The 14,459-nt window shown below is 44.1% G+C and overlaps 1 protein-coding gene and 1 pseudogene across 2 annotated transcripts; one reads left to right on the top strand and one right to left on the bottom strand.

Moving 5' to 3' along the window:
* The first annotated feature begins 3,366 nt into the window (after positions 1–3,366).
* Positions 3,367–4,540, top strand: LOC143270930 (uncharacterized). The gene is made up of 3 exons (XM_076562290.1): positions 3,367–3,641; positions 3,837–3,965; positions 4,242–4,540. Exons 1-3 carry the CDS (start codon positions 3,367–3,369, stop codon positions 4,366–4,368), a joined length of 531 nt encoding a protein of 176 aa, XP_076418405.1. The 3' UTR covers positions 4,369–4,540.
* Positions 4,541–10,968: 6,428 nt separating this feature from the next.
* On the bottom strand, positions 10,969–14,459 carry LOC143271016 (NAD-dependent protein deacetylase sirtuin-1 pseudogene; annotated as a pseudogene). Its single transcript, XR_013048264.1, has one exon. The product of XR_013048264.1 is annotated as an NAD-dependent protein deacetylase sirtuin-1 pseudogene (transcript).

Genomic DNA, 14,459 nt, shown 5'->3' with positions numbered 1-14,459 from the left:
TTGGTGATCCAAGAAAGGGTTATGACCTGCTTCCTGCTGGTGCTGAGGATTCTATCCATATAAGAATTTAACAGAGAAATGGCAGAAGGCTCTTACGACTACTGTCTGAGGAACTGCTGATGATTACTATGAACCCAGTGAAGGTGTTGAAGAAGAAATTTTCCGGCAATAAATAGTAGTATCATTGAGCATCCAGAACACAGGATGAAATTCAGCTACAGGGTGATAATTGCAAAAGGACACACCAGTTCTGATAGAGATTATATCCTTTGTCACAAGTCTCAAAAACTCACAGCTTGTATAATGCAACCATTTGGGGTATCTTTAAAAAAAAAACCATAATTCTTTATTGATCATTCGGAAATTTCACATCATGCACCCTAATCCTGCTCATCTCCCAGTCCCTCCATATGGGCTCCTCACCCCTGTAGCATGTCCCCTCAAAAGAACCCCCCCAAATTAATTCAAAACAAAACAAAACAAACAAACAAAACCCCTCATCCCATCTTTCCAACATCTCTTCATTTATCCTAGTGGCATCAGGAGCTGCAGTGTGTATGCAGTATACCCTTTTGTCTAATCAGCCCCATCTGTAAAACGTTCATTACAATGAGTCATTAGTTTGGTTCAAGGCCTCTGTCACACCATCATTACAGGATCCTCACCAAAACTCTTCTCAGATATCCTGCTGTCATAGAACCTCAAGTCATAGAAATCCTGTGGTTATCGTTCTGCAGGACCAGTCCCTTCACATACTCCAGTAGGTCATAGATGAGGTAGATGTTAGGGTGGGCCAACCCAAGGCCCAAGATGTGGGTCTGGGTGGTAGCTGATCTGGTTGTCTCTGCCACTGGGATCGCCCCATTCAGGGGAGAGGCAGAGCCAGCTCTCTTAGGCTATCAGGGCCAGCTCTTCCATGCTTGTGGTGAAGGGTGGGGCTATCTCTCCTGAGGAGGGGGGAGCTCTCTCATGGTGGACAGGGCCAGCTCTCCTGATGCAGTATCCATTGAGGGACAGGGCCAGTTATCCCAGGGCCAATGAGAGGTGGGGCTGTCTCAGCACAGCTCTAAGGTTTCAACATGCATTTTTCCTATGACTTGGGATACCTTTTTAACTTGGACTAGTGTAACTCCTTCCTGAAATAAATGGAAAAAGACACTTTCTAGTCTGGAAGTCCCTTTTTTAAACAAAGGTCAAGCACTAAGCCTTGGCAGAGCCCCATCTGAAACAAAATAATATCTATATTTCAGCCAAGCCCAGAGCCCGGAGATTGCAGAAGGCTATGTCTGGCCAGAAGCTAATTGTCACCACTTGAAGAGCCCATGTGTAAGGCAGCAGCTGTGCCACTAGAGGGAGTCTCTGGCAGTAAAAAGAAACCCTTATGTCTAACCTGACTAGGTCAGCAAAATTCAGAAAGGGCTACTTTCCCTCCAAGGAGGTGATGGGACATCTGGCTTGCCACCAGGGTCATATTTTTTGACTAGACATATCCTAGCATAGGGATATCCAAACAACAGAATGTGACAATAGCCTAATACTGGTTAAACTTTTGGCAAGGGAACAAATACCAAACTGATGCCATCCATTAGCCTGCAACTCACTAGCAGCAGCTGCCCGATGCCATGTGAAGGAACAAACTGGTTTTTGGCTCTATTTTCCCTTACAGCTTTAATGTAATATAATGTATCTGAACCCTTGTTTTAATAAAATTTGTTTTCAGAAATAAATAAATAAATATATAGGCAGAGTTTTGCAAATGTTTCCACTTGGCAGGATAGAGTGAGAATAGTGATTGACTCTGTTTCCTCATAAGTGGTGGCACTCATGGGACAAAGGAGTGTCGACTTCTCTTAGGGAGTGGAAGAGTAGTATGCAGCCATGCAGACTGAAAAACAAGGTTCACAAGCTCTCTCACCCTCTCTCTCCTTTTTTCTCCCTTCTGTTTTTCTAACAGTTAGTGACTGCCTAAGTACTCTCCAATTATCAAGTAGAGTTAGGGTAAGCTCATGTTAACTTGTCATTCCTGATGACGAGGACTTTTTTTTTTTCCTTTTTCTCTGTTGTTTGTTTTGTTTTGAGATAAGACCCCAATAGCCCAGGCTGGCCTCAAAATACCCATACAGACAACTAAAACCTTGAACTCCTGATCCTCCTGCATCTGCTGATAGAATGCTGGGATTACAGGCATATACCATGAACCCCTAACTCCCACCCCACCCCCATCCTGAATCAGTCTCCCAAATTTTACAACACCAAGGTCTGTCCAGACTGGACCATGTGCTCTAGCCTTCAGTGTTCTCACTATTGCCTGAGATGTACCATACACAGAAGTGACTCCTTGGTGCCCTCCAGAAACATCCCCCAAGACCAACATACATACACAAACACACAGACATGCCATAGACATAGAACTGTTATTGACTGGACTGAATCTGGCACAGATGTAGACATCTTTATCCTGTCCCTCTCTGGCTGTGGGCCCAGGTTATCCACCCAGCCCTTATGTAGCCTGCACTGTCCTGGAAGATGGTTCTTACAAGTCCCCCTCCCAGGTCATCAAGTACCCTGGGCCCAAAAGACACTGATAGTGGCCCTAGGGACAAGCTCCCCCGTACCTATCCTGCTGACTGTCCTCTCTAATCCACTTCTGACAGAATCAGATCTCTCTGAGCCAATCCCATACAACTCCCTCCTGTCCTCCACATGGTTCCCAACCCTAGGACTGTGTTGAGAGGGATAAGTCTCTGAACTAAGCTGACATAAGGGTTGTGATGGGCCATGCTGCATCAATCACAGTAATCAGTGTCTTTGGTGACGACTTGCTGGAGAGGAAAGTGGAGCTGAAGTAAGGCGTGTGTGTGTGTGTGTGTGTGTGTGTGTGTGTGTGTGTGTGTGTGTGTGTGTGTTATGGATTTAGGGGAAAACAGTTTAGGCAAGGCAGCTTGACTGAACCATCTATCAGGGTTTTGAAGTCTCCGAGTGTCTGTCTAGAACATAGACCGGGCCTGGTTTCATAGGCAGTCTGAATATTGGTGTTGCAGCACCCATGACTGCTGTCACCCTGAGCTATCTGAAGCCTCAGGGTTTCATGACACTCGTGAAGTGGCCAGTTTATCGGGAATGCATGATGTGGGGTCCATTTGAGCAATCCAGCTGCAGACCATTAGAGATCCCTCAGGTCTATGAGGAAGACCATTTTGGCCAGAACCATCCTCGAGAGGTCCTGTTTTCACAGTGCTGTGGGCCTCGCCTCATGTGGTGCACTGAGGAGAATAGGGCGGGGCTTGGCAGAGGCACCTCAGTCCTTTCTAAAACCGGCAGGGGGCGTTAGTGTCGGTGGTGGGTTCTGAGACGCTCTGAGCAGCCATGAAGGACCCTGGCAGCAGCGCGGGTGACACACCAAGCTGCAGAGAAGACCAGAGTAGCCTCCCAAGCTCTGGTGTCCAGGACAGCGGAGATGGTAGCCAAAGAGCTGAGGACAATGCCTGTGTGCCTAATGCTCCTGACTGCTCTGGAATTCCCCAAGGTTGTGAAGGCAGAGGCGAGGAGGGCACTCTGGAGGAGAAAGCTGACCTTGTGGAGAGTCCACCACATGATCCAGTGCAGGAGGGAGAAAGCGAGGAAAGCCAATTCCTGGAGTTGTATCCTTTCTGAGTTTGTGACAGCAGCTGAGGGATAGTCTGGAGGTGGCCTGAGATGGTCAGGGAGAGGGCTGGGGGGCCCAGCATGGGGACGCCTTGAGGAAGTGGTGGAATTAAGGGCTCTGGAGGAGGCAACCTGTGGGGACATCACCCAGGGACAACGAGATGAAGTCACCTTAACGGTATCCCCACCAGTGACCTCACAGTGCCTTTCCTGTCCTTCATGGATGCAGAGATCGCACGCTTGTACTTGACCCGAGAAGAGGAGTCCCTGGAAGGAGCAGTTCACAGGGAGCTCAGAGTGACTGGCAGTGACCTCATTATGTAAGTTCTGGAAGGGGAGGAGCCTGTTTGGGGGCAGTAGGCAGCTGTTTCTGTCTCTGCCTGAGGAGCTCGCCCTATTGTATGTTTGCAGACATCTTAGGAGTCACTGTAAGGAGGGGGCGTGGTGAGCCCAGCCTGTAGGAACCTGACGGGGAGACTGAGGGAGTCCTGGAAGGATTGGGTCCACTGGCTCCAGGGGAGGCATGGAGGAGGATTGGGCCGAGGGGGAGCATTCAATGGCTCTAGTGTGACTGTTCCTTTCCCCCTCACTTTTAGTCGAGTAACTTCTGAAAACTCCAGCCTCCTCCACAGTTGTGTCTCCTCCCTGCTCAGCCAGCTTTCCACAGTGGTGACTGCCCTGAGGTTCTTTGTGCCTGAGTTCTTCAAGCCTCACCAGGAATAGAGGCTTGGACTCTCAGCATGAATCCTTCTGCCCTAGTCACTGTACCCTTCCCTAGGGCAAAGACTCCCACTTGGCATTGCTTTACTGGGGAGGGGAGGGTAGTGGTGGTAATTGTTTCTTTGTGCTTACCCTCGGGTGGCTAAATGTTTGCCAATATTGAAAATAGAATAAAACTGAGAGGCTGGTCTGGGTCTGTCTTTGTCCAGTTACACTGCTAGTCCAGATTTCCTCATCTTCATGCCCGCGTTGCAGGAGAGCCTCTGGGTTTCAGATGCTCAAGTACTGCAAGGTGATTTCAGGCAGTTTAGGAACTATAAAAGCACTTGGGTGCTGTCATTCAGTGTTAGCTACCACTAGCACTTTAAAATGCATTTGAACTGTTGAAGTCAAAGACATTCCTGATACAGAAATGTCATGGACAGAAAAGGTTTACTGCACCAATTTAAAATCAGTTTTGTTCTGGAAATATTTATATGTGACGTAAGAGCTTGGCTTGACCACTTTCTAAAACATGTCTACAAACATAAATTGAATAAGTACACTACAGCCCACCATGGTGGTGCCTGCCTGTAACCCCAGTACTTGGGAATCTGAGGCAAGAGGACTGAGAATTCAAGACAGACATTGTCCAGGTCTGACTTTTCTTGTCAACTTTACACCAGCTAGGGTTATCTAACTTCTCAATTGAGAAAAAACCCACCCCCACTAGATTGCCTGTAGTCAAATCTATAGGACATTTTCTTGATTAATGATTTATGTGGGAGGACTCAGTGCACTGTCCCGCCAGGTGCCACCCCCTGGGCAGATGGTCTTGAGTTGTTTAAGAAAGCAAGCTGAGCAAGTCATAGGGAGCAAGCCAGTAAGCAGTGTTCCTCCATGGCCTCTGCTTCAGTTCCTGCCTCCAGTATCCTGCCTTGAGTTCCCGCCCTGACTTCCCTCATGATGGACTATAGAGTGTAAGCTGGAATGGACTCTTTCCTCCCAAACTTGTTTTTTTGTCATGGTGGTTTTATCACAGCACTGGAAACCCTAAGATAGACCCCCAACTCATTAATAAAGCTCTTTACATTACATTTGATGAGCTTGTCCTGCCCCTGCCTCTGCCCTCTTGGATGAGGGGTCATAAGCACTTCTGTATATGTTGGTCAGTTGTTTGCTTCTCATGGATTCCACAGCACACACATACTTTTCCATTTTTTTTTTTTTTGGTTTTTCGAGACAGGGTTTCTCTGTGTAGCATTGCACCTTTCCTGGAGCTCACTTGGTAGCCCAGGCTGGCCTCGAACTCACAGAGATCCACCTGGCTCTGCCCCCCAAGTGCTGGGATTAAAGGTGTGCACCACCAATGCCTGGCTCCATTGTTTTTTTAAAAGATTTATTTTAATTGTAAGTATGGGGTGGGAGGCATGTACTCACAACTACATTGGCCACAGAAATCAGAGGTATCAGATCTCCTGGAGCCAGAGATATATTCATGAGACCACCCACCCCAGAGTGGGTTCTGGGAAGTGAACTGTGGTCCTCTGGATGAGCAGTAGGTGCTCTTCATTGCTGAGGTATTTCTCCAGACCCTATTAGTTTTTTTGTTTTTTTGTTTGTTGTTGTTTTTGTTTTTGAATTAGTCACAAAATAATGGGTTTCAGTATGGGGTTTTCCTACATATTTTGTCTTGATGCTCTTCTCCCATCCTCCTTCATCAACTCAATACCCTCCCCTGCTGGGCCCCTGCCTCCCCATTCTACCTCCTCTTTTGCTTTCATGTCATGTGTGTTTTGTTACTCTCTATTTTCCACTTTTAATTTTTTTTTTTTTACTTTATATGTATGGGTGTTTTGCCTGCATGTATGTCTATGCACCATGTGTATGCCTGGTGCCCACAGAGGTCAGAAGAGGGCATTGAATAATCGACATGAAGGTGCTGGGAATTGAACCCATGTCCTCTGGAAGAGCAGCCAACATTTTTAACTGCTGGGCCATCTTTTCAGGCCCCTGTTACTCTCTATTTTTTCCTATTTTCCTCTAATCAACCTTCCTTGTTGCTGTGCTATTCACAATAATGAGGAAATGGAACAAGCATATATGCCCATCAATGGATAAATAAATAAGGATAGTTGATACAATGCATGCAGTGCTAGGATTGTTGACAGGCCAGTGACACTCTGGTTGTGAATGACTTCACCAAAGACAGAAGGCGGGAACAGACTTTAGTAGGTATACCACAGGGTACTGTGAACATGACAGTAGAAAGTTTATGTAGGATGGCAATTTGAGGGACTGCTTTTTCATTCAGGAGAGGGGTTAAGCAGTTGGTCAGGCAGTGTTTCAATGAAAGGGTGTCCTAGAAAGATTATACTTGGAGCTTATCATACATAGTACCAGACGTGCCCTGACATAATGGTGGTCTTGTTTCCTGTCACGAATGGCTCACTATGAATACACACCTGCCAGTTTTTGTCAACTTGACACAAACTAGAGTCACCTGGGAAGAAGAAGCTTCATCTAAGGAATTGCCTCCATCAGCTTGGTTGGCCTGTGAATTTTCTGGATTAATGACTGATGTGGAAGGGGCCCAGACCACTGTGGGCAGTGCCATCCCTGGACAGATGGTCCTGGGTTATATAAGAAAACAAGCTGAGTAGTAACCCTTGCGAAGCAAGCCAAGGTGAACACTGTTTCCCCTATGGTTTCTGCTCCAGTTCCTGTCTCCAGGTTTCTGCCTTGAATTACTGTCTTGGCTTCCCTCCATGATGGACAGTAAGCTGTAAGACAAATGAACCCTTTTCTCCTCAAATTGGTTTTGGGCAGGGTTTTATCACAGCAACAGAAAGCAAAGTAGAACAACATCCTAAATCTTCATTAGCATGTTTCAACTGGTGTTTGCTATGGTTAACTCTTTCATACTAGATAATGGTTCTGCTGGGAGGCAGCAGTGGTCTCACTCTGAGCCCAGTCTGCTCTGAGGTTAAAGCTGCCTTCTTTTTGAGTTTAGAAAGGCTCAGCAGCCACTATTTATAAAAAAAAAAAAAAAAAAAAAAAAAAAAGAATCTGCTACAGGAAAGAAAACTGAAATCATGACATTTGGAAGAAATTGGATGATCTTGGAAATTATGGCCGTAAGTAAGTTATCCCAGGCTCAGGAAAATAAACATGGTATACGTTTTCTCATAGGAAGATCCTAGATCCTACGCGCGCGCGCGCGCGTGTGTGTGTGTGTGTGTGTGTGTGTGTGTGTGTGTGTATGTGAATATATAAGGGGGTAGGTGGAGTGGGTCATGAATGGAGAAAAGGAACTACAGAAATGCTTTCATTTACTTTTCTGCTCATTTAAGTCTTAGGACCTGAGGTCCAAGATTGCTCTCCCCTAATTGCGTGCTCCCACCAGAATGCTTGTTTCAATACACCCTTTCCCTGATGGATCTACTTCTTCCCAGCAGCAACAGCAGCCCATTTGTGACAGGGCAAGACAGTGCAGAGGTTCCTCCATCTTGTATTTTTTGCTGAGGCCATTTTAGGTTTGACTAGAATTTTACCTCCTTTGTGGAAAATCCCATAGAAAATCACCCAGCTCTGTTCTAGGAATCTGAGGTCAAGATGCCTCAGCTAATTTATCTTGGCCTCTGTTAAACTGCATGTTTGTGCAAACTTCTTCCTCCAGCTAACTGCTTACCTTAGCTTCTGTTAAACTGCTTGCTTGAAAAAAACTTCCCCATTCAGTTGCTGAGCAAGATAACAGGATGTGGTTTTTGCTGTTAAAACCCCTTGCTCTAAATGCTCAGAGTTACACTTGGGCTCCAAATACACAGGTATAGTCCTAGCCACCTGGAATAAATACTTTCAATTGGCTATAGACTGTGTCTGAATGGTCTTATCTGGTGGGCTCCCAGTAACAAACTTAGTTGGCATGGTAAGAGCAAGCAGTACTGAAATCTTAGAACAGAACCTCCTGTGGCATCTGGCCCCTGTTTTAGATCAGTGAGGAACAGTTTCAGGGCAACAGTGATGTATTTAAAGGGAGAGAGGCTTGTAGTATTGAGGAAGCATCAGTAGAAAGAAAACCAAGCCAGGCCGTGGTGGCGCACGCCTTTAATCCCAGCACTCTGAAGGCAGAGGCAGGCGGATCTCTGTGAGCTCAAGGCCAGCCTGGGCTACAGAGTGAGTTCCAGGAAAGGCGCAAAGCTACACAGAGAAACCCTGTCTTGAAAAACCAACCAACCAACCAACCAACCAACCAAACAAACAAACAAATAAATAAATAAATAAAATAAAAAGAAGCAAAAGCTAAGAAAGAAAGAAAGAAAGAAAGAAAGAAAGAAAGAAAGAAAGAAAGAAAGAAAGAAAGAAAGAAAGAAAGAAAACCAAGTACCCATGTCCCCAGAAAGAAAGTTTCTGCATAAAGGTAGAAAGCAGTTTTCTCCTTGAAGAAGCAGCTACCAGACAGTGGTGTGCAGAAGAGGTGCTGTGCTTTAAAGCTGCAAAGTGGCAGGAAGATGTCTCACCCTTAAGCAGATAGAACCTATCCCATGTGTTCTCAAGAAAACCAGTTGCACAGGAATGACAAGTTGACACCACCTCTCATACCTAAGTCATCCTCAGTTTATTTGGAAATTGGGCTGTCCTTCTGTAACACTGAATTGGTGTTATGGACTGACGGTGTATGTCTTCCCCAAATCATATACTGACTTCTTAGCTACCAATGAGTCTTTTAGTTTGGGGCTGATATATTATGGCCACCTCCCCAAAAGGACCAGAACTCCAGTGTCCTCTCAGACTATAGTCTACAGATGTTATGATTTTAGCATCACTAGCTGAAGGAGGGCAGAAAAGTTCATCCTACTGTTAGTTTCCAATGGTCTTCTTCCCTACTGAGATCCTGACATGTCATCTCCCCCATAAAACTAGTACAATGCATACATCTGCCCCATGCCTACCACTACAGGTGTCCCTTTCATCCTGGCATCCAGCTCCTTGTCAGGACTCTTCTATCTAGAGATACACTAAGACACATCTAACCACACCATGGCCTGCCTGGAGTGTTAATACCCACATCTCCAGCTGTCCTTTCAACTTCTGCCATAGCCCCAGAGGCCAGAGTCAAGGCACCCAGGATCTTTCTTTAGCAGCATCCCCTACTCCTCATGCACTACCAGGAATGAGACTGGGCCTGCAGCAGGAGCCTACTCCACATGGTGCCCAAGACACCATTGTGGTGAGCCTGGCTTTGCAGTCTGTTCCTTCCTAAATGAACAGGGTCCTTCCATCACCTGCCATGTACAATGAATGCTGTGAGTAGAATCACTCTGAGGAAGAAAATAATGGACACCGTGGAAAGATCCCCCCTTTTTGCCTTGGCTGACTCCTTTCTTCTGGCATATTTTTCTCTCATTCTAACCACCCATCCTAAACATAATCTTAGCCTCTTCCTGGCATTATTTCCCTCCTTTTCATCCTCCTTCTCTTCTCCTGTATCTTGCCACTGTTTCCCAACACTCCCTCTGGTATACTGGGAAGCCAAACAGGATTGCACTACCTAGTTTAGCAGGAAAAAAAAAAAAACAACTATGCAAGGGTCAAACACTTGAGATTCTCTGTCTTAAGGCTAGTTTCACAATTCCTTGAAAGTTTTATTTGGATTTTATCTTATGCATATGAGTATTTTGCCTACATGTATGTATGTCCACCACAACTGTACCTGATTCACAAATCAGTCAAAAGGAGGCATCGGATCCTCTGGAACTGTAATTATGGATGGTTGTGAGTCATCATGTGGGTACAGGGAACCAAACACAGGACCTCTGCAGGAGCAATATGTACTCTTAACCACCCAACCACCTCTCCATCCCCAATTCCTTAGAACTTCTAAAGATGAGATATGAGATAGTTGAGCCTGAACTACACACAGGACAGGAGGTTGGGGTTTCTGAAGCCTGTGGGAATCAGAGAGCATAGTTTGGACTCAAAGGATTTATGCAGAAGTGGGAGCTCTGCCTCAGGAGTCTGGATTCAGTGAACCCTCATTCCCCAGATCTTCACCTTCATGGACCAAGATGGCTCTTGTCAGCAGCACAAGCAAGACAGAAGCTGCAGCAGATCATTAGCCTGGTGTTCATTCACAACAGTGTGTGTAGATTAAGTGAGGAGGGGCCTTATCACTTCAGAGCCATCTTCCCAGACCTGTCAGTGGCTGGATCACCAGGGCTGAGCCCCAGAGTCAGTGTTATGGGGGAGATAATCAGGTCAAGATGCTCCCAACGTCCCTGGGCTTTCTTCATTAGTGCCTTGCTTTGGGCCCTGTGGGAAAGGGGTATCAGAGAATAAGGCCTTTCTCCACACTATCAGCAATAACCCACCATCCTGCCCTGGTTCCCCTGCATTGGGAGTGGCCACACAGTCCTTGCTATTAATACTCCAATCACATCTTTATTAACCCTCTTTCTCCACTTCCAAGGGATATTGGGGATATTGCCAACCTTTTTCACCACCTCCCTGGTCTATCTCAGCTTATCATCAACCAGGGAGGTAGAAAGAAGATGTTGGACAGTATGGCTCTTTGTGTATCTCCTCTGTTCAACATCAAAAACTGCATCTCTTTTTTTTTAAAGGTCAAATGACAATTTTAATATAAGACTTTAAAACAAGATACAAGTATAAAACACTGTATTTCAAAAGTTGGAGGAAGATAATCCAGTCATTAAACAGTCTACAAAACATATGCCGGATTACATAAAAGTCTATTTACAATATAAAAAGAGCTGAAAACAGTCTTCACTGTAAAAATAATTTAAAACAAATTTTTCAATTTAAAATATTGTCTACAGCACAAACACATCATGCAAATGGAAAACTAAATATACGGCATTCTTTAGTTAAGCCAAATTCAGATTGAGAGAGCTTTTTAGGTAAGGAAATGAGCTACTTAATTAGTTTTCTCCTCTGGCAGTAACGGTCCTAGCTGGGTATTTTATGCAGAAAGAACAGCTATATTTCAAAAACTTTTTTTTGGGGGGGTAATAAATACTAAACCAAACATGAATATTTTAAGTTTGGGGATAATGTTTCAAAGTCATCTGTAAAATAAGTACTGACTGCAGTTTCTTTGAGGTGTGAACTGTTTGAAAGGCTAAAAGCTTCTGCAGTTCAGAAAACTCATCACTAGTTTTAAGGCAAGCTAAGCTTTTAAATAAATAAGAACTAGTTTCATTGACTATCTGATTTGTATTCATCTCCATAATACAAGGCTAACACTTTGGGATACATTACACCAAATCCTCTCAACAGGAAACAATGTACTTTCTGGGTGAGTTACAGTTTATTACTTTGGAACTTATAATTAAGAGACTCGTTGCTTTCCTCATTAGTGGAAAAACAGCAGTTCAAAATATTACTCTCTCCCCAGTCTAAGTACCATTATTAGATTCAGAAAGGCTTTGCATGTTCACATCTTGGCAGTTTAATACTTGTGGTGAAGATCTACACAGGCTCTACCACAGTGATAGTTTAAATATTCGCTATTGTTCAACCTAAGGGGACCTATAGACAGGCACTATTGTTTCTAGAGCAACTGAAACATTTTCAAATCATTTATCAGGTTAGTCTCAGGGGCTTGTTTTGACATTACATCTGCAGCAGGTACAAAAGCCATCTTAAGCACTAAATATGCTTCAAACTCTGAGCACCAAATTTTGAGTGCTCCCCACACATGGTGATTTCCTTCTCACATTATAAGTCATCTGTGATTTTAAAAAGTTAGCTGCCACAAGTTTTTGAAAATGCCAGTGTTTTCAAAGGTAACTACTAAAAATAAAAAGTTCAGCCGAACAGAATATGAGGATTTCAAACTGTTCAATGTTACAAACAAAAGTGTGAAATACCATTCTTTGGTCTAGATAAGCTGTTCCCTTTACATTAACATTCCAATGGCTTTTTGAAAACTTTAAAATGTTGAAAATTAATAGGCAAAAACAAAATTATATATACATAGGGATGTATCATACAAATGAACCTTTAAAGGAAACTGAAGTCAACTAACAACTGATTAAAGATACCTAGTACCTTTAAAAAGTTAGTTGAATGTACAAGTACAGAAATAATGGAACTTTAAAAATTATGACAATTATTATCCAGTCTATAAATATTACATCTTTCTGATTTCCTTGTTCAAGTTCACAAGTAAACATTCATTTTGACATGCTGAAGTTCCCAATGCTGGTGGAGCAATTCCTGTACCTGGACAACTGTAATAATGTTATAATTTGTCTGATGGACAGTTTACATCTGTCACCTCCTGTCTCATGGCTGTAGCTTCATTAACTCCCTCTTGATCCCCTCCATCAGCTCCAAATCCAGATCCTCCAGCACCTTCAGGTCTATCATTATCATCTTCCAAGCCATTATAGAACTCTTCAATCTCACTTTCATCTTCCATGGGTTCTCCTAAACTTGGACTCGGGCATGTGCCACTGTCACTGTTACTGCCACAGGAACTAGAGGATAAGACATCGTCTTCAGAGTCTGAGTACACCTCCGCACCATGGAATATGTAACGATTTGGTGGTACAAAAAGGTACTGATTACCATCAAGACGCTTACTAATTTGCTCCTTTGCAAGTCTGTTGGGCCAACATTTTCTCACTGCTTCCACAACTGAAGGTCTTTCGTTTTTCTCTCCAGTACTGGAACCAACAGCCTTGAAATCTGGATTTTCCACATTAATGCCCTCCACATTCCTACAAGTCTGTACTACTTGTGATTTTTCTTCCACACCACCTTTTGATTCAGATACTTCTAAATCATCAACTTTGTTCTTTGTTGCTTGATCTACAAGTGTAGAAATCACAGAAGAGTCTTGGGGTACAGTTCTTTCAGGTGAACTTGAGTCTTCTGAAATATGAAGAGGTGTTGGTGGCAATTCTGATAAATGAACCAATTCCTTTTGTGTTCGTGGAGGTTTTTCAGTAATTTCTGAAAGCTTTACAGGGTTACAACAAAGTTTGGCATATTCACCACCTAACCTATGACACAACTCATTAATTATGACATCACAGTCTCCAAGAAGCTCTACATCAAAATGCAGATGAGGCAATGGTTCCCTATTTATTAATATTTGAGGCACTTCATGGGGTATGGAACTTGGAATTAGTGCTACTGGTCTTACTTTCAGAGAAGACCCAATAACAATGAGGAGGTCAACTTCATCTTTGTCATACTTCATGGCTCTATGAAATTGTTCTGGTAAATTTTCACCAAAGAAGACAATCTCCGGCTTCATGATAGCAAGTGGCTCATCAGCCGGGCACCTAGGACAACGAGGAACTACCTGATTAAAAATGTCTCCTCGAACAGCTTCACAATCAACTTTGTATTTGCAAATCAGGCAAGATGCTGTTGCAAAGGAACCATGACACTGGATGATCCTTTGGATTCCTGCAACCTGCTCCAAGGTATCTATATTTTGAGTATAGTTTCGAAGTAGTTTTCCTTCCTTATCTGACAAAGCTATGAATTTGTGACACAGAGATGGCTGGAACTGTCCGGGATATATTTCCTTTGCAAACTTGAAGAATGGTCTTGGATCTTTTCTAAAATACTCAATATCAAACATGGCTTGAGGATCTGGGAGATCTGGGAAGTCCACTGCAAGGCGAGCATAAATACCATCTCGTGATCTGAAGTCAGGTATCCCACAGGAAACAGAAACCCCGGCTCCAGTTAACACGACTATCTTCTTGCACTCTTATAGTAACCTCACAGCATCTTCAATTGTATTAATGTCTTTCCTTTTTTTCCGTTTTGGTGGTTCTGAAAGGATATTAATAACAATCTGCCACAGTGTCATGTCATCCAGCTCAGGTGGAGGAATCGTTTCTGGTAGTAAATCTTTAAGGATTGTTCGAGGATCGGTGCCAATCATGAGACGCTGCTGAACGAAAGTATATGGACCTATCCTGGGCCGTGGAGTCCAGTCGCTAGAGCTTGCGTGGGAAGTCCTGTCCTCTTCGTCACTTTCACAGGAGTGAAAGCCATTAGTGATGATCTCATCAGTGAACAGGAGGTTGTCCCGGTAGCCGATCGCTGTCGCTGCCGCCGCCGCCGCC

The sequence above is a fragment of the Peromyscus maniculatus genome, chromosome X (genome assembly GCF_049852395.1).
Source record: "Peromyscus maniculatus bairdii isolate BWxNUB_F1_BW_parent chromosome X, HU_Pman_BW_mat_3.1, whole genome shotgun sequence".
NCBI lineage: Eukaryota > Metazoa > Chordata > Mammalia > Rodentia > Cricetidae > Peromyscus > Peromyscus maniculatus.
The sequence above is the reverse complement of the archived record's forward strand: the minus strand, read 5'-3'. Positions and strand labels throughout refer to the sequence as shown.